At 36.7% G+C, this 24303-nt stretch overlaps 1 protein-coding gene across 1 annotated transcript in view; it reads left to right on the plus strand.

The window, feature by feature from the left end:
- The window catches only part of RYR2 (ryanodine receptor 2), a 961351-nt gene that overhangs the window by 406271 nt on the left and 530777 nt on the right, over window positions 1–24303 (plus strand). The window contains exons 4-5 of the mRNA XM_057505755.1: window positions 7481–7497; window positions 15339–15353. Coding sequence (XP_057361738.1) covers window positions 7481–7497; window positions 15339–15353 — 32 coding nt within the window. The remainder of the gene's footprint in view (window positions 1–7480; window positions 7498–15338; window positions 15354–24303) is intronic.

Raw genomic sequence — 24303 nt, forward strand, 5'->3', positions numbered from 1 at the left:
AAAAAGAAAATTACAGACCAATATCCCTGATGACCATAGATGCAAAAATACTCAACAAAATATTAGTAAACTGAATTCAAAAATACATCAAAAGGATCGTATACCATGAACCAAGTGGGATTCATTTCAGGGATGCAAGGATGGTACAGCATTCGAAAATCCATCAACATCATCCACCACATAAACAAAAAAAAGGACAAAAACCACATGATCATCTCCATTGATGCTGAAAAAGTATTTGACAAAATTCAACATCCATTCATGATAAAAACTCTCAACAAAATGGGTATAGAGGACAAGAACCTCAACATAATAAAGGCCATCTATGATAAACCCACAGCCAACATCATACTGAACAGTGAGAGGCTGAAAGCTTTTCCTCTGAGATCGGGAACAAGACAGGGATGCCCACTCTCCCCACTGTTATTCAACGTAGTACTGGAGGTCTTAGCCATTGCAATTAGACTAAACAAAGAAATGCAAGGAATCTAGATTGGTAAAGAAGAAGTTAAACTGTCACTATTTGCAGATGACATGATATTGTACGTAAAAAACCCTAAAGACTCCACTCCAAAACTACTAGAACTAATATCGGAATTCAGCAAAGTTTCAGGGTACAAAATTAACACACAGAAATCTGTGGCTTTCCTATACACTAACAATGAACTAATAGAAAAAGAAATCAGGAAAAGAACTCCATTCACAATGACATCAAAAGAATAAAATACCTAGGAAGAAACCTAACAAAGGAAGTGAAAGACCTATACCCTGAAAAGTACAGGACACTCTTAAGAGAAATTAAAGAGGTCACTAACAAATGGAAACTCATCCCATGCTCCTGGCTAGGAAGAATTAATATAGTCAAAATGGCAATTCTTCCCCTAAGCAATATACAGATTCAATGCAATCCCTATCAAATTATCAACAGCATTCTTCACCGAACTGGAACAAATAGTTCTAAAATTCATATGGAACTGCCAAAGACCCCGAATAGCCAAAGCAATCCTGAGAAGGAGGAATAAAGTGGGGGGTATCTCGCTCTCCAACTTCAAGCTCTACCGCAAAGCCCCAGTAATCAAGACAATTTGGTACTGTCACAAGAACAGAGCCACAGACCAATGGAACAGAACAGAGACTCCAGACATTAGCGCAAACATATATGGTCAATTAATTTACTATAAAGGATCCATGGACATACAATGGGGAAATGACAGCCTGTTCAATAGTTGGTACTGGCAAAACTGGACAGCTGCATGTAAGAGAATGACACTGGACCCTTTTCTAACCCCATACACAAAAGTAAATTCAAAATGGATCAAAGACCTGAATGTAGGTCATAAAACCATAAAACTCTTAGAAAAAAAACAGGCAAAAATCTCTTGGACATAAACATGAGCGACTTCTTCATGAATATATTTCCCTGGTCAAAGGAAACAAAAGCAAAAATAAACAAGTGGAACTATATCAAGCTGGAAAACTTCTGTACAGCAAAAGATACCATCCATAGAACAAAAAGGTATCCTACAGTATGGGAGAATATATTCATAAATGACAGATCCAATAAAGGGTTTACATCCAAAATATATAAAGAGCTCATGTACCTCAACAAACAAAAAGCAAATAATCCAATTAAGAAATGGGCAGAGGAGCTGAACAGACACTTCTCCAAAGAAGAAATTCAGATGGCCAGCAGACACATGAAAAGATGCTCCACATCGTTTGTCATCAGAGAAATGCAAATTAAAAGCATAATGTGGTATCACCTCACACCAGTAAGGATCGCCACCATCCAAAACACAGACAACAACAAATGTTGGCAAGGTTGTGGAGAAAGGGGAACCCTCCTGCACTACTGGTGGGAACACAAAGTAGTTCAAGCATTGTGGAACGCAATATGGAGGTTTCTCAAAAAACTAAAAATAGAAATACCATTTGACCCAGGAATTCCCCTTCTAGGAATTTTCCCTAAGAATGCAGCAGCCCAGTTTGAAAAAGACAGATGCACCCCTATGTTTATCACAGTACTATTTACAATAGCCAAGAAATGGAAGCAACCTAAGTGTCCATCAGCAGATGAATGGATAAAGAAGAAGTGGTACATATACACAATAGAATATTATTCCACCATAAGAAGAAAACAAATCCTACCATTTGCAACAACATGGATGGAGCTAGAAGGTATTATGCTCAGTGAAATAAACCAAGCGGAGAAAGACAAGTACCAAACGATTTCACTCATAAGTTTAGTATAAGAACAAAGAAAAATCAAGGGCACAAAACAGCAGCATAATCACAGAACCCAAGAATGGACTAACAGTTATCAAAGGGAACGGGACTAGGGAGGATGGGTGGGAAGGGAGGGACAAGTGTGGGGAAAAAGAAAGGGGGTATTACGATTAGCATGTATAATGTGGGGGAGGGGCACATGGAGGGCTGTGCAACACAGAGAGGACAAGTAGTGATTCTACAGCATCTTATTACGCTGATGGACAGTGACTGTAATGGTTTTTGTGTGGGTGACTTGGTGAAGTGTGGAGCTTAGTAAACATAATGTTCCTCATGTAATTGTAGATTAATGATACCAAAAAAACACATCATATACCTAGGTATAGTTCTAATGAAAGATGTACAGACCTTACATAAAACATTGAAAAATGTTTAGAAATAAATTAAAGATGACCAAAGAAGAAAAAGGAGGAATATATTTTGTTCATGGATCCAAAACTGAATATCTTTCCAAATTTGATCTGTTGATCAATGCATCTCAATTAAAATTCCACGAGGTTTTCTTATGTGCATGAAAATCTGAGTTGATCCTAAACATTACAAGAAATGAATAGAGTCAATTTGTAAATACAGCATTGAGGAAAAGAGCAAAGCTGGGTTCTTCGTCTACCAGATATTAAAGCTTATTTTGGTGTTTCAGTGATTAAACATAGTAGGGCATCAGCACAGAGATAGAATAGTTGATTAATAGATCCACACAGTAGTAATAAGATTTATGATGCAGGTGGTAATGCAGTGGAGTGGGGAAAGGATTATCTTTCTATAAATGCTGCCAGGTCAGTTAGATAGCTAGCTCTATGAGGGGAAAGGTGAACCTTGATTTCCTTCCTAAAACCATACACCAAAAAATCCATACCAAACAAGTTTGTCGCTCTCATGTGAAAGGCAAAATAATAAATTTTCTAGGCAATAATGTGGGAGGATCTTTCCATGACACAAAATACCAACCATGAAAGAAAAGATTGGTAGATTGTGTCACAATTAAAAATGTCTGTCAGCAGAGTTACCGTTAACAGACTGATAAGATGAGACACAGGCTGAGAGGAGAGCACTTGAAAAAATACGAACAATTCTGACAAATCCGTGTGAAAAAAGATAGCCTCGTACCAAAAAATGTGTAAAACGCTTGAACAAATACTTCACAGTAGCTGCCATTCAAATATCCAAAAACACATGAGTGGGTGCTTCACCTCAGGAGGCATCAGAGAAATGCAGATTAAGACTGCCATAAGGTGTTTACTGCACACCCACCCGAAGAACTAAAATCAGAAAGCTCGCAATACCCCACGGATTGGTAAGATGTGGAGCAAGTGAAACTCACACATTGCTAATGAGAGTATAAATTTATTCCACCACTTTGGAAAACTCTTTGGTAGAATCCACTGTAGCTAAATTCTTATAAATAAATCCATGACTGAGTCAGTTTATTCCTGGTATGTCCCCAACAGGAATATGTTCATTTGTTCACTGAAAGATACATGCAAGAATGTTCACTACAGAATTCTTTGTCATAGCCACAAACACTCAAACAGCAAACAACAGGACTGTTTGACTGTTGAGTGGATAAATCAGTTGGGATATATTCATACAATGGAATATGATACTCAGGGAAAATGAATTAGTACTATATGAGACCATGATGAATCTTACAAACCTGAAGTCAGCCAAATAAGTTAGGTAACAGAACATAGACTATATTTCCAAAATCAAAAAGGGCAAAAATAATTGATTTGTCTTGCTAAAGCAAGGGGACAAAAACTAATAGAATAAGGGTCACCTCTGGGGAAGGTGTGAAGGCAGACTGTGGGTGGTAGGTACTTTCCTATTTTTGGATCTGGGTATTGATGACATGGATTTGTTAGTAAAATTTTAGCGAGATATATTCATAATTTATACATTTTTTTCTGAATTCATTATATTCAATAAAAACATGGCCACTCCAAATCATATTTTACTTAAAAAAACTAAATAACTTCATTTTATTTTTAATCCTGGATTCAAATTTTTGCACAAATCCTGTGTGCAAATTTTTCAAGTTTTACCTCTAGTGTTAATAGTAACCTGTGCAGTAGAGAATTATTGATAGAATAGAGTAGGTTTTGTTTTTCACTTTCTCTAGTTCATTATCAAAAAAAACTAAGAAGGTAATGGATTACAGGCATGCATTAATTATTTTAATTACTTTTCCTGTGTTTTGCCTTGATATTAAAAATTCTATAATCATGACGGTTGCTTATTGTTGTGATACAATTATCTGAAAATGCATCTCTGCAAAAAACCAGAAATGTTGTCTGAACAACTGAAACTAAATAACATCTTTGATGTTGTAAGAATCTCTTGGTACATTTTTCATTCTATTATCTTGATGTGAACACATACATTGTGGCACTTACCACAAGGAATAGGCTGCTGAGCAATTCCAAATTAAATACGGACTAAAGATGTATCGGACTTGCTGTCCCTAGAAGGGCCTAAGAGGGTGGAGCTTTGAAGTCAGAGATCCAGTTTCAAGGTCAAGCTTCACTGTTCAGAGGTTAAGTGACATTTGTTTTGTTGTGGAAGATTTATAAAGCCTTTATATCTCATTTATTTCCTCATATGGAAAATGCAGACAATAACATTACATGCAGAGTGTTTAGTTCAAAGCCTACCATAGTAACAACTTAATATTTGACCTATAGACTTAATAATAGTAAAATTGTCCACCTCACAAAGTTAAGCAAGTTGAGCAATTTGGAATAAGCAACCAAACATTATTATTATTATTTTTGATTATGGAGCAGTCCATGTTTATGTGTCCTAAATTTATTAATTATAATATGAACACAAAATAGAGCTTTCATATGAATGTTCCATCTTTCATATAGTGATATAATATAATTTAGAAGTAATTACCTTTGCTTTATATTCTTAACTTAGGTACCCCCTCCTAAGTCAGGAGTTTGAATGAAAATTTTTTTTTATTTGAAAAATGAAGTTGCCCTTTTTAGTCTTAATATGATGGAATATTTAATGTAATTTCCTACAGAAACTAAAATGTTAATTTTTTTGTAAATTGGTGGATTTGACATGTTTTTTAAAAATCCCACTTACTTGAATCATAAATTATGGGAATAAATGTCCCTTTGTCTTATATGCTTTATGGGTTTGGCAATAGTTTAAACTACCCGAGTTTATTGTGAACCTTACGTTTACTCTCCTCAATTAGCTCCATATAAATATAAATCATTCTCCTCTTCACTGTTTGCAGGCATTTAATTAAATGATTCTTTTTAACATTAATAAGAGATGTGTCATGAAATTGCTGTGCATCGCTTATGCATAATTACAACTTTATTGCACTTTAGACAGTCTTTTAATTCTGTGGACCATTTGTCTTGTCTTGTGTGTTTATCTGATAAATCACCCCCAGCACATGGTGTTGATAAATATTTGAGTATTTAAATATTGAGTTTGTTATGTTATTGCTGTTACTTCTTGCTAATTAAGAAATTTTATCTTCTGTAATGTAGATCATTGAAGAGCTTCTATTACTAAAACTAGTAGCTTTGACTCTTGATTACAAGTTCTCTTTCTTCTAGAAAAATCCACATTTTATCTCTGCATGTGTGTGTGTGTGTGTGTGAGAGAGTGAATATGAATGTTACTGTTTAACATTTAGATGTGAAAATAATGATGGGCTAATGTCTTTAGTAACTATTGAAATCATTATGGTATATTCTGTTTTTCTGACAAATATGAAAAGGACATCATTTTAGATTTTATTGGATTATTTTAACTGAAAGAGAATAAATACATGAATTTGTTCTGCAGATAGAAAGACAAATGATAACTACACTTAACTGCTCATGACTAAGTTGCCTACCTTGGCCCCAGGATCAAAAGGAATAGATTCGTCATAGGTCACAAAAAGATCCATTCGTAGGTTAATGTTTAAAATGAGGACTTGAACTTTATACAACAGCTAAAAACCTCAAAAATTTATAGTGGAAACCAGACTTTTCCATTTAGCATAGTGTTCTTTCTTAAATAACTATTGTGTTTTTAAAATGCAAAGGATGTGTGTAGGCTTAGAACAGATTTTTCTGATGACTAATAATTAAATAATCAAATGTGCTCTGTTATAAGTAACCTATTGAATTTTTCTAGGTCTTCAGAACAATCCCACCTGTATTTTTAGGTTGATATATAAAAATAACTTTATAACACTTAAATAGTCACTGTGTATGTTACATTTTATGTACATTTCTTTCTAGGAGCTTGCTTACTAAGGGATGGAGACTCCTAGCTATGGCCCGAGATTTCTGCCCAAGTAGCATTACCTTCTTACCTGAGTAATGGATTTTCTAAGTAAAAAAAATTACAAATAAACTTAAATGCATGAAGAATCTGAAACAAACTCAATTCTTACAGGACACCAATCATATGTGCTATAGAAGGGAGGTGGGTTATGGAAGTTTTTAACTTTGAGATGGAATATTTCCCTCAATGTTGATTTTTATAACGGTCTTATTAAATTGCTGAGAATTCTAGGGCAATGTAGAAGACAGTCTTTTTTGACATATTATTTTGTTCCATTTTACACTTTGGATATAATTATATACACTTATTTTTTAAATAATATAATTATTATATGCTACATTAATAAGTACAACTTAAAAAGAATTTGATTCTGTTACTATTTCAGAATAATTTGGCATTGTGTGCCTTTTGTTATATTGTGAAATTTTATGTAGTACTAGAAAGATTGGGGTAAGAGAAGTTTTACTTTTATTTCATGACAGATTAATAGTTAGAGTGCTGTATTTCAAAACTGACCTTTTTCATTAAATAGATTCTTAGAGGAGAATAGTGATTCCTCAATCAGGAGGCCTGTGAGGTTTGAGAAGTAGGTTAACATTCGCTTTTGAATATGTCGGATTATCCTTATTTCAAGTACCTGGTGCATTTCTAGCCTAATGCCTTTTGAAGTTGTGATTATTAAATTAACTGAGATTTTTTTTTGGTGTTGTTGGATGAGATGAAATGTTATTAATTAAAAATTTGAATGCTGTCTTTTACCCTTCAGAATTGGGAGTAGATTTTGGTGAAGGGGCCACATTTCAATTTTTATTTAAATGACAGTAGTTGAAATGTTGCTAGATATTTATTTGTTTGCTTATTATTTATTTTGGCTTTTTCTTTCTACAGCAAGTTGATGTGGAAAAATGGGTATGTGATTCCATGTATTTACAAAGAAATTGTGGTTAAAAAATGCATGTTTGCTGTTGCCTCTAATATTTTTTTTTGCTTCCTAGTGTGGCTTGTATAACCAGTAGTCAAAATAACTGCTGTGTTGTAATGAACAAGTATTTTACTGTCTCTAGTTAGAACCTTATGAATACTTGGTTTTGCTTCATCTGAAATGGGGTATATTAAAGTGTTCTTCATCCTTAGAACCCTATAGTTTTTATAGAATTGACTTTGTAACTGTGACATGCTTCTGATCAACAGGAAGGCTTTTTTTATTAGAATTGTACATTCTTTATGAAAAAACCTTAACTATTTAAGCTTAAAATCCTCCTGCTGAGTTTGTTCATTTTTCCACGCACTATAGGGAAAATTTTTTATGTGTGTTTGTACAATCGTAAAAAATGCAGGTGAATGACAATTTCATGGAGGAAGGGGCAGTTACAGGTTCGGGAGGCCAAGTCTGGGGGCCAACATTTTGGCAAGTTGTGTAAAGTGGCCGAGTGATGTTACTATTTTGGTGTCAGTTTCCTCATCTGTTAGGACTGGAGGGAGGGAAGAAGGATCCTTGCAGTTCTGAGTGCCCCGTAGTTCTGAATGGAAATGAGTCTCATCAACACTGATGTCCTTGATCCACTTTTTTCCAAAAAGTGCAAAACAATGAAACTTGGCAATGTTGTATTATTTTGTTTTTATTTGCTCTGTGACTTAATACAATGATCGTTTAAATTGGCTTAACTAATGGCTTCATCTTCATTATTTTCCCTGATCCTGGGGTCTGATTCTCTTGATGCAGTATTTTGAGAATTTTGCTGTCTTTTCATTAGTCTTTCAGTAGCTTCCCAAACAACTGGCTGTCTCTCTGGTTTTATTGTGAATATTTGCACTTTTTCACTTCTTACATCCCTTTATAGTCAAGGAAATTATTTTTTAAATTTATCATTTCTGTGGTGGTGACACTCATATACTGATTTCTTAGAACTATTACTTCTATATTATATTTCCGGTAATAATTCAAATTTGTTATCTTCATAACTGAAGGATTACCAATTCTGTTCAGTCATTTCTTTGGGAATTTCGTATCTTCTTCTGTGCCTAAAATTAAAATTCAAGTCTGAGCACCACATTGCTCTTGTCTTGGGAATGTAAGCCTGTTGCTTTCTATGAACATGACTGTCACCTGTTTGTGTCATCCCCCCATGTCAGCTATCCTAAAACAAGTCCATCTTTCTTTTCCCATGTTTGGATTTTCTGAAATTCCAGTATTTCTGCACCATCTCCATCCACATCAGTATCTTGAACCAACCACTAAAGCCACTTTCAGTTCTTCTGGAAATAGACTATATACATGAATAAAACCCTCTTTTTACCATTGTCTGTAAGTATTCCCATTTGTTCCTCCATGCGTTTGGTTACTTTTGATCTGCCTTGCTTTGAGCCTTTTCCCTCTTATTGTCATAATAATTTTTCATCTCCGAGTTTATTCTTATTAAGTTTATTTGTAAGTCTTTACAATAGAGGTTATTTTCTAGTTCTGAGAAAGTAATGCAGACAACACTGAGCTGAAAGTCATGCAGTTCAGCTTTGCAAGTGATGACGTTTAGAATCTTAGGTACCTTGTTTGTGGACTCTAATCTCTTCTTTAGGATTAGAATCTGGCCTAGTCCTTCCTTATTCTAAAAGAGAACTATTAATGACAAAACCTATTAATGATGAAAAAATGTTAATTTAGATATCATATAATGAAAACATCCTGCTGTGTTTGTTTGAGAATGCCAATAATCATTATACGTATATGACTCAGTGAATTTAGGACTTGAGCTGTTTCTCTCTTTGAAGACCTGTATAGTTCAAGTCTTACGCATTTTCCGTTAGGAAGTTTGAAATTCTACTGTAACAGGTAACCTGGAAAGGTAACAGAAACCTGTTTAAACCCTGCCTGCTTACCTGCTCTGTGGGGCTGCTTTTCCCCTGCCCCCTGGCTTGAATTAGGGCAGGTCCCATGACTTTTCTCATATTCAGACAGCAAAACACTCCCTGGTCATTACAAATCACACAAGTCTCATGTCAGTAATTGCATTGTCCAATCCTGTGTAATAGGAGAACTCTGCAGTTAATTCACATGAATTGTCTCCATAGCTCAGACCTCTCCGGGCCAGAGGCCTGGAGGAGGAGGAACCCGCTTCTCACCTCACGCCCGGTAGAGTTTGTTGGGTTTGTCAAGTGTTTGAAGCTACTTTCTCTCTGGGCTCTGTGGAGTCTTGGGGAAAGCTCCCATCACCAGAAGTCTCTGGCCTGTGCTCTCTTGCTGCAGCCAGATGTGTGTCCTGCAGCTGGTCACTGGTGGACTCTTCCAAATCCCTGGGTCTCCCGGTGGCACTGAAGACTATACAGGCGTCTCTGTTCATGGGGCCCTATTTGCTTGTTTGGAGAGCAGTCACTTCCCAGTTGCAGCCCTGAACTCTGCTGTCACATCCATGTCAGCCCCAGCATCAGACTCCCATCTGGTGTGTCCCAGCTCCTGGGGACATAGGGATCCCGGAAGCCACCCATGAGGTAAGGGCAAGCTTGGCTGCTGGGGAAGCAGGGCTCCCAGCCTACCAACACTTCCTCTAAGACACCATATCTTGACTTTCCAGATTCCTCTGACAGACTGGAGCTGGGGGCAAGCTAAGGGCAGCAAGTGGGTTTTCAGCCACCCCCCCTTTGGCGTCCCTGTCTTGGTGGTTTGGGCTGTGGTATTATTGGCCATCACTTTGCTCTGAGACAGGTATCCTATTTTAACATCCAGTTATACTTGCTTGTCTACAGAGTACATTTAACAACCCCAGAAGATTAAGACATTTAGGAGCTTTATAAAAGTTGAATTTATATAGAAATTAAAACAGCTTCTTTATAAATTTTCTGATAGCAAAACTTCAGATAAGTTCATCAAAGGCTACTCTTAATAAATCTCTCTCCCTCTGTCCTTTCCACCTGTTTCCCTATATCTCTTTGAGCATCTTTCAGCATTTGTGTTTAATCATGAGCCCACTGAGTAATCAAATGCTGCTCTTCATACGTCATGAGAGAATAACATTGTGAGTCCTGGATTAATGGGTGATTATTCCAGGGTAGTGCCCTTGATCTGTAGCCTTGGCTTCTGACATGGAGCCCTGGAATTGCAGGTCCTGGGTTGAGTTGAGGACAGTGAAAGGATGGAAAAGATCGTGACATTGTGTGTGAAGCTTTGTGTATAGATTGAATGATGTCTCATACATATCTTTGCTCTTTGTAAAAATACGTTGATTCCACTGTGTTAAAATACAGAATTCTCTCAAATGTTCCTAACTCACTAGCAGTTTTACAAAGATAATACATTTTCATGTGCAACTATGAGGGCCTGTGAAATTCATGTTATCAACGTTCCTTCATGTTTGAAACGGCTTAAAAAATATGGCATCTTCTATAGCTTGAGATAGACAATTTTTTATATGTAGGTGGTGATCTGAGGTCAGGCTTTCTCTGTCTTCAGGTCATTATTCTCCATATATCCTCTGTAAAATCAATTTATTTTGATTTACAGAAATTCTCTCTTGAGACACTGGGAAAAGAAGAAAACCTTAGCTCTTCCACTTCATATTTTAGATATTTGTGCAGCTCAGTTATTTATAAACATGTGTCACAGAGATAAAGCATGAGGATTTATAGTAGTTTATCAGAATCATTTGTTTTCCTTTAACCTTCTAAAAAAGAAATAAATCATTATTTACACATCTTATGTCAAATCCATGACACTCAAAATAAAAGACAGTCCTTTTAAGCCCTGTCTGTACAGAGTGTTGATAGGCAGACAGTGATAATGGTTGCTACCAATCTGCCCTAAAAATAGGGTGAATTCCTTTAAAAAATATCAGCATGCACATGTAACTAGGTGCTGTGATGGTCCATGAATATGAGGGGTGCAAGAGCATTGCCATCGGCTGAACCATTATATGTTTAATTGTTCTTTCATGGGCTGAAAGCCAAGTCTCTTCCAGATGCTTTCTAGGCCTGCAGTGAACATGTCTGTTAGTCACTTGCAGTCTTTTGGAGGGCGTCCCTAGAAAAGTGATAATTCCCATAGGATATTTTCAGCATAAGAGAAATAGTTGAGGTTTTTCCATGCATATGTATCTACATATGCTATTAGATAGTATGTATTGATAAATGGCATATGGAATTGCTATTCTTAAATTTATTTTGTTCTCTAAAGTTTCTTGGGGGCATCATTAATTTAAAATAACCACCAAAAAGCCCAAGTGTTTGGTGGTCAAAGAACTTTTCCTTTTGTCAACATAATGAAGTTTGTCGGATATATCCTCACTCACGAAGGAGAGGTTAAAGGCTGGGGATTATAGAGAATCCTAGCGTCTTATACGTGGAGTGAAAAGGTGACAGAGAGGCCGTTACTTGATGGACATTTTGTGGGGGAAGGTTAGGACACTACATCATCTTAATGGAAGCTTCGTGTTCATAGAGCCAAGATTTTACCCTAGTCTCTCATGTGGTCCTATTGGACCTGCACTGCAGTCGTGTCCAGCACGTGTCCTACACTATCAGCCAAAGAAGCCACTTGCCACTTCTGGTAAGTTCTAGGAGTTGAGCAACCCACCCACTTTTTTATTCTTTGCCTTTAACTTAGCACCAGGGACAAAGCCAGACATACAGGTCTGGGCTCAGCAATAAATCTCCAAGAGCAGTCGTGTCCTGGATGGTATGAAAGGCAATTCTTTCCTTCTCTTTCTCATCTACAGAAGGGGTTCTGCTGGCTTGCCCGTCCGGACTTGTGTATACTTGTGCAAACTCACAAACAAAAAGGAAACCTGTCCACCAGTGTGCCCCACCCACTCATATAGGCAAGATCTTGCTCACCCCCAGGGCCCTGCAGCCAGGCACCTGTCATCTTCAGAAGAAAAATGTGCCTGGAAAAATCAGACTGTGGCCTTTAAAAAAGGCCAGTGAAACCAACAGTGATCAGTCTGGAGCCTCATGTGCTTTTAATGACAAGCTCTCAAGTGTTTGTTTTGTTGCTTTGTTGCTAATTCCTTATATACATAATTTATAAGAAGACATTTTAGTAAAGATTCTTTTAAAACTCCTTAGACAGGTCCATATATAGAAGTATTAATTTTTTTAATCAGCTGTCATTTCACAAAACTGAAAGAACAGTTTAAAAAATTCAAGGTTGAACTGAAGGGCATAATTATGATAGAGGAGTTTTTTTTTTTTTTACATCACCTGAATTACTGTTTCTTTCTTTGTACCAGTAACAGATTGAACTTAATTATGCATTCTCTTGATGTCCAAAATCAAATATTGATTACAATTTTTAGAATTAAGTATTGCTGTTTGATTTGTTTTTCTACTCAGAAACATTTGCATATGCTAAGAACATCCCTCAGATTTAGTAGATAAAGTGACCTAACCTTATAGACCAAAGACTCTTTTGCTTCTGTTTGTCATCCATGAGACCCTCCCAGGGCCATCTATGGCATCTATGTTTGAGCTTAAGCATAAGGATTGCTGTTTCTCTTCCTGGTTTTCTTGTAGCATAACAAGGGTTATGCCCCTGACTCCCGCTCACATCTGAAGCTTCATCTGTCTTATCAGTTCTGAAGTAATTAAACTATTCAGTAATGCCACTGAGTTACTGCCACTTGCAGTTTTATCCTAAAGAATTTAAATTACCACCTTTGAGTTTCTGTATAAATTGACTATCATCCAAACATTTCTTCTAAGACAGAAAGCAGTGTCAGGACTCATGCTGGTGCCTGGATTCTAATGTTCTTTATATAGTCATGCATTTGTGTATGTTGAAATTTTCACTCTTATCTAATGAAATTCTTATGAAGGAAATAAATCCCATAATTGAATTATTTATTCAACTTATTATAAGTGTAAAATTGATATTCTCTCCACCTAAATTAAGGCTGTTTTCCTCAGTATTTATCTTTATGCATGAATTGCTTTTCTCCTTTTTTATCATGTCACCAACTTTAAAAGGATTTTTGTTGCAATTCTTTTTCTTTTTATTGTACTTAATCAGTGTTCACATTGAGATTAAAATAATACAGTTACCCTGTGTATTTTAATGTATTTTGCTTTCTTCCTTACCCTTGGATGATCCCTTTTGAATGTAGCATAATGTTATGACTTTGATAATATCTAGCACTTAAGCCAAATTCACCCATAGATGACTTTAATGAAAACTAATGTCAATAATGCCACAAATAATCTTTCATGTTCCTGATTATCTTTTGAAAATAATGTATATCGAGTACATCTGCTATTCTCTCTCATTCTGTGGACAGATCTGTTAGACTTTGCTAGTTTGAAGTATTCATTCTGTTTTGTCATACATATACACAGTGACTTGATCTTGTTACCTATGCAACTTAGAACTTATGCATAGCTAAATTTAGTCACTCTGCTGTCCACTTTTTTTTTGTCTTTTTAGTACAGTTCTAAAGTAGTTCAACCTAGATAACAGACAAAACCAGGCTGAGAACATCAGGTTTTAGAAAGAAAACTCTCCAAACCCTAGATCAATTAAGAAAAAAAATCTCATGAGGAAAGTATCTGTAATAAACCATGTTCTGTAGCAAAATTTTGGATTTTCATTTTCTTTGAATTGAGCCTTACAAGTGATTTTTTTCCTAATTTCTCGTTTAGTGATATCTGTATCACTAGTGATCACATGTAGGCATGTGATTGGTCAGTTTCAATGTGGAAAGTAAGTTGCCTGATATCATTTGCCATTGATATCAGTTACAAAAATGCAACTAAAGAGTATATATTTTTAAATCAGGAATGAAATGGCTCTTTACAAATTTTTCTTAAAGTTGTAGTATTAGAAGTGAACAAAATGGAGTCATAAAAGAATTGTCATTTGTAACATACGTATTACAATGTAGGTCTGATTCAGGGAAACAGTTCTGTTATTTACAAATATCTATGTTGGAAAACTGTCCCTTGCTGTTTTCTTTAAAACTGTGAATATGTTTATATTTTTCTCTGTAGGACTTACATGTTGTGACAACTAAATTGAACCCTAAGTTTGGAAATATAATATCATTTTTCCTTCTTAGCTCTTTATCATCTCTATGGCTCTCCTAAGAATAGGAAGTCCAAGAAACTATGTGTCTAAAGAGAAATGAAGAAATATATAAGATGAACATACTGTTTTGAAGAAGCAAAAGAGAGCTATTATATGTCAGTCATGAGATGAGGCTCTGTCATTTTTTGAATAAAAGGGAAAAGTTTTTGTGCTTTTTCTTTGATGTTCATATGGAGTATCTAGGGAATCGCTTATTGTTATTTTGCATGAAATATGAGCAGCTCATTGCAGAGTATTCATTTACCATCTACCCTACCTGTTCCTAATGCTCTATTCCAGTAAAATTAGTTGGGTTGCTATTTTTATCACCACTTTTATGTGAAAGATGAAAAAAGTTTTAAAGCTTTTTCAGAGCACAATTTTAAGATTATATCTTTTATTTTTTTGGCGCTTAGATATGTTGAAAATTGAATCACGCATTAAAGTAGAATGGCATGTTTCCACTGAAAAAGGAAGAACTAACATAAAAACGTCTTTAAAAAGAGTTTTGCCTGCTATAGCTTTTCTCTAGCATGTAGTTGATACTGAGTTTTGTTGCAACAACACAGTGAATGTGTTTTTTTATGTTCATTGTTCATGTAACTCCATTTAGAAAAATTGAGTCTTTTTGAATCAGATATTTTAAAATAAGTCTTTGAAATAATGTATATTTAATATTTTCTCTCTTTTCCTTGTGCCCCTACAGAAATTCATGATGAAGGTAAGACACTGGATCATCTGCTATGTTTGTAATTCTTCGTGTATTTTAAGTTCAGTCACACATTTTTATTTAATTTTTGAATTCATGGCAGTTTTCTTCACATTTTAAAATTAAAAAAATAAAACTGAATCTTTTAAACTTTAATAAATTACTTCTTTAGAGTCGACAATTTAACCAACAATATTCAACATTTTTAGGTCATATTGTAACATGTTCTATTTAGATAACTTTAGGAAGTTCTTCTATTAAAACATTTAAAAAAATACCTCTCCATTTAGGATTGTCACTGTGGGATTATACTGGCTGCTTTGTTTGTAAGCACTCTTGTGTGAATACAATAGGAAATTCATAGTATGGGAGATTAGAAGAGGCACCAAGAAGCTGCTATTGAATTATTTCTGGAGGAGTGAACATCACTCAGCCCTTTTCATTTCTCAGCCAAACTAGAAAAATTGAAAGGTCTTAAAAGAAGACAAACTTAAAGTAAAGAGTGAAATACTTTGTCACGTCACTGAAGGTAATATGCAGAGGAAGAAAAGGAAGGGAGCAGAATGTCATTATTCTGAGATACAGAGTAGAAATGTTTTGCTTCTTTGTTGTGTATCTCCAACATTTCTCAAATAACATTCATGACATTTAATTCCTAATCTTAAAGTCTAGAAACAATGTACAGAGAAACATTTTTGTATTCAGCTAATAAAGACTGCCATATAATTTAATTTCAAAACAGCATCGTTTCAAAAGGTATAAACTCTGAAACATGTTAGATCAGAATTCTCCTTGTAGATTGAAAAGGTTACTTTGAAGAAAAGGAAGCAAAGTATTCATGTCAGTCTACTGAGTTACTTAGCTAAGTCTGCAATTCATGTTTTACAAAACTCTGTACCAGGAGCATTATGGGGTCCTGACACTACCTATTGACTGATATTAAGAATTTGACAGTTTGGATAGGATGACAGAGCAGAGCACTTCTTTGAAGCCATCTGTCAAGAAGAACACAAAACATTTTCTAAAACTTGAAATGACTCCAGATACTATTTTTCAGTAGAAAATATTACATGGGGAAGAGAGGACATTAACCACTTAATTAGATGTATCATGAAATAATGGTTTGGGTAAATACTATGAACAGCAAAACATGAATATGTCCTGTCCTTGCAAATATTAATAAATAACCAATGAAATTGGTTTGAAGATACTGAGTTTTTCTTGTTAAATCTGCATCGACTGTACTCATTTTATCATCTTGCCCCCACCCTAATCCCTTATCCAATTCCATTTCTACTTCCCCTTGAGCAGGGTGAATAGAATAGTTACCTGAAACATGTAGTTCAAGCTCTTTCATAAGGGCGCGTTCATAGAAAAATCAGTGCAAACAGAAACATGATGTAGAATCAGCTAAGTGGTGTACCTGAAATAATTTGAGCTCTGATTTGCTCTGATTTTATTTAAGTGGAAGGCCAGAAGCCCAAAAGCCTATTTCTATACCTTCACTGGATGGTTTGGAAACATTAGAATTTGACTAAACAGAGGCCATGTACATGAAATTATAGTAATTTAAACCACTTAAAGAGAAAAGGATGCTGAATTTAATTCACCTTTCACCTTTCAGTCATAATTCGCTTTGTTTATACCTGGACAGGCATTGTATAATCTCCTACAAACAGACAGATGCTTCCTTATGATTGGGAGTCCATTTCTGCTTGTTGGTGCTAAAAATGCTGATTAGTTAGTGCTGTCATAGACCTGAACTGTCCCCTCAGGAGGCTTTTGGTTAAGTGACCATCCAATGCCAAGCAGCTGTCTTTATTTTGCACTGAAGCCAGATTTCTCATTAATTATTACAATCATTCATGATAAAAACTCTCAACAAAATGGGTATAGAGGGTATGTAACTCAACATAACAAAGGTCATATACAACAAACCCACAGCTAACATCATACTCAATGGCAAAAAGCTGTAAGCTTTTCCTCTAAGATCAGGAATAGGACAAGGATGTCCACTCTCACCACTTCTATTCAACATAGTACTGGAAGTCCTAGCTATGGCAGTAGAGGCAGATAAAGGATGAAAGCCATCCAAATTGGTAGGGAAGAACTAAAACAGAAGTAAAACTGTCACAGATGACATAATATTATATATAGAAAACTATAAAGACTCCATCAAAAAACTATTAGAACTAATAACTGGATTCAGCAAAGTTTCAGGATACAAAATTAATATACAAAATCTGTTGCATTCTTATATACTAACAATGAACTAGCAGAGACAGAAATCAGGAGAACAATTCCATTCATAATTACATCAAAAATAATAAAATACCTAGGAATAAGCCTAACCAAGGAGGTGAAAGACCTGTACTTTGAAAACTATAGGGCACTCATGAGAGAAATAAAAGAAGTCACAAATCAATGGAAATCTATCTATCTCATGGTCATGGCTAGGAAGAATTACTATTGTCCAAATGGCCATCCTGCCCAGAGCAATTTAGAGATACAAGCAATCGCTATCAAAATACCAAAGGCATTTTTCAAGGAACATGAGCAAATAATACTAAAATTCATATGGAACCACAAAAGACCCCAAATATCCAAAGAAATCCTGAGAAAGAAGCACAAAGCTTGGGGGTATTATGCTCCCTGACTTCAAGCTCTACTACAAAGCTATAGTAATCAAAACAATATGGTACTGGCATAAAAACAGACCTATAGATCAATGGAACAGAATAGAGAGTCCAAATATAAACCCACACATATATGGTCAATTAATATATGATAAAGAAGCCATGAATATATAATACTGAGGACAGCCTCTTCAATAACTGGTGCTGGGGAAACTGGACAGCTACTTGCAAGAGAATGACTGGATTACTGTCTAACTCCATACACAAAAGTAAACTTGAAATGGATTAAAGACCTAAATGTAAGACATGAAACCATAAAACTCTTAGAAGAAAATAGACAAAAATCTCTTGAACATAAGCATGAGCAGTTTTTTCCTGGACACATCTTGGGAAAGGGAAAGAAAATAAAAAATGAACAAGTGGGACTACATCAAACTAAAAAGCTTCTGTACAGCAAAAGAAACCTCAGCAAAATAAAAAAGCAACTTAGAGTTGGGAGAATGTATTTGTAAATGAATTATCCAATAAGGGGTTAACATAAAAAATATATAAAGAATTTATACAACTCCACCAAAAAACAAATGACCCAATTAAAAAATGGGCAGAAGACCTGAACAAACATATTTCCAATGAAAAAATACAGATGGCCAACAGGCACATGAAAAGATGCTCCACATCACTCATCATCAGGGAAATGCAAATCAAAACCACAATGAGATATCATCTCAAATCAATTAGAATAGCCACTATCCAAAGACAAGGGATTACAAGTGATGGTGAGGATGTGGTGAAAAGGGAACCCTCCTACCCTGCTGGTGGGAATGTAAATTGGTGCAGCCACTGTGTAAAGCAGTACGGAGGTTCCTCAGAAAACTAAAATAGAAATATCATATGACCTTGTAATTCCACTTCTAGGAATTTACCCAAAGATAAAAAAATACCTAATTTGAAAAAATTGTGCACCCCTATGTTTATTGCCTCATTATTTACAATAGAAGATTGTAATGGAAACAACCAAAGTGTCCATCAATAGGTAAATGGATAAAGAAGAGGCAGTACATATGCACAATGGAGTATTATTCATCCATAAAAAAAACAACCCTGCTATCTGGAAGAACATGGATGGACCTAGAGGGTATTATGCTAAGTGAAATAAGCCAGATAGAACAAGGCAAATATTGTATGATTTCACTTATTTGTGGAATCTAAAACAAAACGAAACAGCATGAACAAAATAGCAGTAGAATCATAGACACTGCGAAGTGCCTGGTGGTTACCATGGGGGAGAGGTCAGGGTTGGGGTGTGTGGGTGTGGAGAGTGAGGATAAAGAGGCACGAAAATTCTCAATCATAAAATTAGTTGGTCATGGGGATTGGAGTACAGCATGGAGAATGTAACCCATGATTCTGTAACATCTTCTTATGTTGACAGATAGTAACTGTACTAGTTGGGGCTGAGGATTTAATAATACAGGTAACTGTTGGACAACTGTGTCATATACTTGAAACCAATATAAGATTATATATCAGCTATACTTTAGTAAAAAAAAGAGAAAAAAATATCTAGCCTAGATCAGCAAAGTCTCATTACATATAGGTGTCCATAAATATATGGGAGACAAAAGGGGAGAGCAAATAAGCCATCCAGAAGACCCACAAATTCTTGAGCAATAATAAATTATTAATTTAAAAGAATTATTATCATCTGTGCACCAGTTATGTGATTCACTATTAAAGATGGCAGGGCTATGTAAGTATCTCATGCTGCTAGGGATCCACAGGTTTACCAGTCAGCAATGCTCAGCAATTCTGTGCCACTTTGTTGGATTTTGTGATATTCCCATTTGTGTTTCAAAGTTTTCCTCAGATGATTCAAAGTCTTAAGCATAGAGGTATTTTTCTCCCTGAAAAAACTAACTTTCCATGTACTACTATTAGTATTTGAAAGTAAATGTAAAAGCTTCTCTACTGAAATATCTGAACAGTATGAAAGAAGTTCTTTAATGCAAATTTTTTGTTGTTGTTTAAAATTTTGCAGTGTAGCTAAGTATTACCTGCAGTAATAAATTCCTTTGAAGATTTCATTGTTTTACTTCCAAGATGGCATGTGTTACATGGCAGTTAAGAGATACAGAAAAGTAGTCCTGTGAAATCTGATTTATTAAAAAAAACTTGCATAATAAGGGCACCTGGAATTATGAGAAATGTGCTTCATTGATTAACACACCATTTTTGAACTAAAGATGAGTAAAACAGAAAACCTTAAAATATTTAGATGTTACAGGGGATCATGGGAAGATGGCGGCATGAGTAGTTCAGAGGAAATCTCCTCCGCAAAACATATATATTTATGAAAATACAATAAATACAACTATTCCTAAAAGAGACACCAGTGGATGCAGTACAATAGCCAGGATACATCTACATCTCTGAGAACTCAACATCACATGAAGTGGGTAAGATACAAGCCGCGGCCAGGTGGGACCTGAACGCTCCCCCACCCCAAAACCTGGTGGGAAGAAAGGAGTCAGAATGGGGAGGGAGTGAAAGCCCAGGATTGCTAAACAACCAGCTCTAGAAATCCGCACCCGGAATGCAGACAAAAAGTGCACGGGGTGCTGGATATTAGATAAACGGAAAAGCAAAACCTGTGGGCAGATTCCTGCAACCAGCACCCCTGAGACAAAAGAAAAGCGGGTGCTTTCTGCAAGTCTTAAAGAGACAGGGACCCCATAGCTGGATGAAGTTGCTCTGGCACACTCAGCCAGCAGCTGGAAATTCTGGAGAAACTTAGGAGCCCTAAACCCCGGGGAGACAGTGCAGCTCTGAAGCCCCTCATGGCACTAAGCAGCCTGCCAGTCATTCCTAAAACTGGCGTGGACCCTGACACACGGGCCCAGTAGTGGGAGAGTGGAAGCGTGTGCTGGGGGCAGAGGCGCCGGATGGGACCGGGAGCAGATCCATGTGCCAGTGGTGCCAGAGGAGACCAGGACAGGCTTGTGCGAGCCCACAGCAGCGTGACCGAACAGCCCGGGTGTAGCTCACGGGAACAGGTGGCAGTGGAGCCAGAGGAGCCCGGTAGGGGCCTGCGCGCACCTGCAGCAGAGCCAGAGGGAGCAGGAATGCTGCCAGCAACCGACCAGAATCCCAACCTAATGCACAGCTGCCCGGGCCAAAACCAAAGACTGCTGCTGCTACACAGCTGCCTGGCAGGGGTGCTGCTAGCAGGAAGGAGTGCACCTGGCATGCCTGCAACTCCCCGTAGGGCTCCGTGCTGCTCTGACAGAGACCCCGTCCACAGCAGTGTAGGGGTCTAACTCGGCGGCTGCTCCAGGAGTGAGGGTAACCGTCACAGGCAGCGGAGAAGGGCAAGGCATCCAGCAAGCAGGAAAGGACTTCCTTCTCCCAGATGACACACCCGCAACCTGCCTACAGCCACCACTATCACCATGAAAAGGCAAAAGATTTAGTCCAGTCCAAGATAGCTACACCTGAGAAAGGATCTGCACAGGCAGACCTAACCAGTCTCCCTCAAAAAGAATTCAAAATAAAAATCATAAACATGCTGAAAGAGCTGCAGAGAAATATGCAAGAGCTAGGGGATGAAGCCTGGAGGGAGATTACAGATGTCCGGAGGGAGATTACAGAAGTGAAACAAACTCTGGAAGGATTTATAAGCAGAATGGATAAGATGCAAGAGGCCATTGATGGAATAGAAACCAGAGAACAGGAACGCATAGAAGCTGATGCAGAGAGAGATAAAAGGATCTCCAGGAATGAAACAATATTAAGAGAACCGTGTGATCAATCCAAAAGGAACAATATCCGCATTATAGGGGTACCAGAGGAAGAAGAGAGAGAAAAAGGGATAGAAAGTGTCTTTGAAAAAATAATTCCTGAGAACTTCCCCAAACTGGGGGAGGAAATAGTTGCTCAGACTACAGAGGCACACAGAACTCCCAAGACATGGGACTCAAAGAGGACAACAGCAAGACACATAATCATTAAAGTGGCAAAGATCAAGGACAAGGACAGAGTATTAAAGGCAACCAGAGAGAGAAAAAAGGTCACCTACAAAGGAAAACCCATCAGCCTATCATCAGACTTCTCAACAGGAACCTTACAGGCCAGAAGAGAATGGCATGATATATTTAATGCAGTGAAACAGAAGGACCTTGAACCAAGGATACTGTATCCAGCACGATTATCATTTAAATATGAAGGAGGGATTAAATAATTCCCAGACAAGCAAAAGTTGAGGGAATTTGCCTCCCACAAACCACCTCTACAGGGTATTTTAGACGGACTGCTCTAGATCGGAGCACTCCTAAAAAGAGCACAGAAAAAAACACCCAACATATGAAGAATGGAGGAGGAGGAAAAAGAAAGGAAAGAAATAATCATCAAACTGTGTTCATAACAGCTCAATAAGCAAGTTAAGTTAGACAGTAAGGTAGTAAACAAGCTAACCTTGAACCTCTGGTAACCACTAATCTAAAGCCTGCAATGGCAATAAGTACGTATCTGTCAATAATCACCCTAAATGTAAATGGACTGAATGCACCAATCAAAAGACACAAAGTAATAGAATGGATAAAAAAGAAAGACCCATCTATATGCTGCTTACAAGAGACTCACCTCAAACCCAAAGACACGCACAGAATAAAAGTCAAGGGATGGAGAAAGATATTTCATGCAAACAACAGAGAGAAAAAAGCAGGTGTTGCAATACTGGTATCAGACAAAATAGACTTCAAAATAAAGAAAGTAACAAGAGATAAAGAAGGACATTACATAATGATAAAGGGGTCAATCCAACAAGAGGATATAACCATTATAAACATATATGCACCCAATACAGGAGCACAAATATATGTGAAACAAATACTAACAGAATTAAAGGAGGAAGTAGAATGCATTGCATTAATTTTGGGAGACTTTAACACACCACTCACTCCAAAGGACAGATCCACTAGACAGAAAATAAATAAGGACACAGAGGCACTGAACAACACAATAGAACAGATGGACCTAATAGACACCTATAGAACTCTACATCCAAAAGCAACAGGATGCACATTCTTCTCAAGAGCACATGGAACATTCTCCAGAAGAGACCACATACAATGCCACAAAAAGAGCCTGAGTAAATTCCAAAAGATTGAATTCCTACCAACCAACTACTCAGACCAAAAAATTATAAAACTGTAAATAAATTGCACAAAGAAAGCAAAAAGGCTCACAAACAAACAGAGGCTTAACAACATGCTCCTAAATAATCAGTGGACCAATGACCAAATTAAAATGGAGATCCAGCAATATTTGGAAACAAATGACAACAACAACACAAAGCCCCAACTTCTGTGGGACACAGCAAAAGCAGTCTTAAGAGGAAAGTATATAGCAATCCAGGCATATTTAAAGAAGAAAGAACAGTCCCAAATGAATGGTCTAATGTCACAATTATCAAAACTGGAAAAAGAAGAAAAAAGGAGGCCTAATGTCAGCAGACGGTGGGACATAATAAAGATCAGAGAAGAAATAAACAAAATTGAGAAGAATAAAACAGTAGCAAAAATCAATGAAACCAAGAGCTGTTTCTTCAAGAAAATAAACACAATAGATAAGCCTCTAGCCAGTCTTATTAAGCGAAAAAGAGAGTCAACACACATCAACAGAATCAGAAATGAGAAAGGAAAAGTCATGACGGACCCCACAGAAATACAAAGAATTATTAGAGTATACTATGAAAACCTATATGCTAACAAGGTGGAAAACCTAGAAGAAATGGACAACTTCCTAGAAAAATACAACCTTCCAAGACTGACCCAGAAAGAAACAGAAAATCTAAACAGACCAATTACCAGCAACGAAATTGAAGCGGTAATCAAAAAACTACCCAAGAACAAAACCCCCGGGCCAGATGGATTTACCTCGGAACTTTATGAGACCTACAGAGAAGACATAACACCCATTCTCCTTAAAGTTTTCCAAAAATAGAAGATGAGGAAATACTCCCAAACTCATTCTATGAAACCAACATCACCCTAATACCCAAACCAGGCAAAGACCCCATGAAAAAAGAAAACTACAGACCAATATCCCTGATGAACATAGATGCAAAAATACCCAAGAAAATATTAGCAAACCGAATTCAAAAATACATCAAGAGGATCATGCAACATGACCAAGTGGGATTCATCCCAGGGATGCAAGGATGGTACAACATTCGAAAATCCATCAAAATCATCCACCACATAAACAAAAAGAAGGACAAAATCCCCATGATCATCTCCATAGATGCTGAAAAAGCATTTGACAAAATT

The sequence above is a fragment of the Manis pentadactyla genome, chromosome 8, assembly GCF_030020395.1.
Source record: "Manis pentadactyla isolate mManPen7 chromosome 8, mManPen7.hap1, whole genome shotgun sequence".
Lineage (NCBI taxonomy): Eukaryota > Metazoa > Chordata > Mammalia > Pholidota > Manidae > Manis > Manis pentadactyla.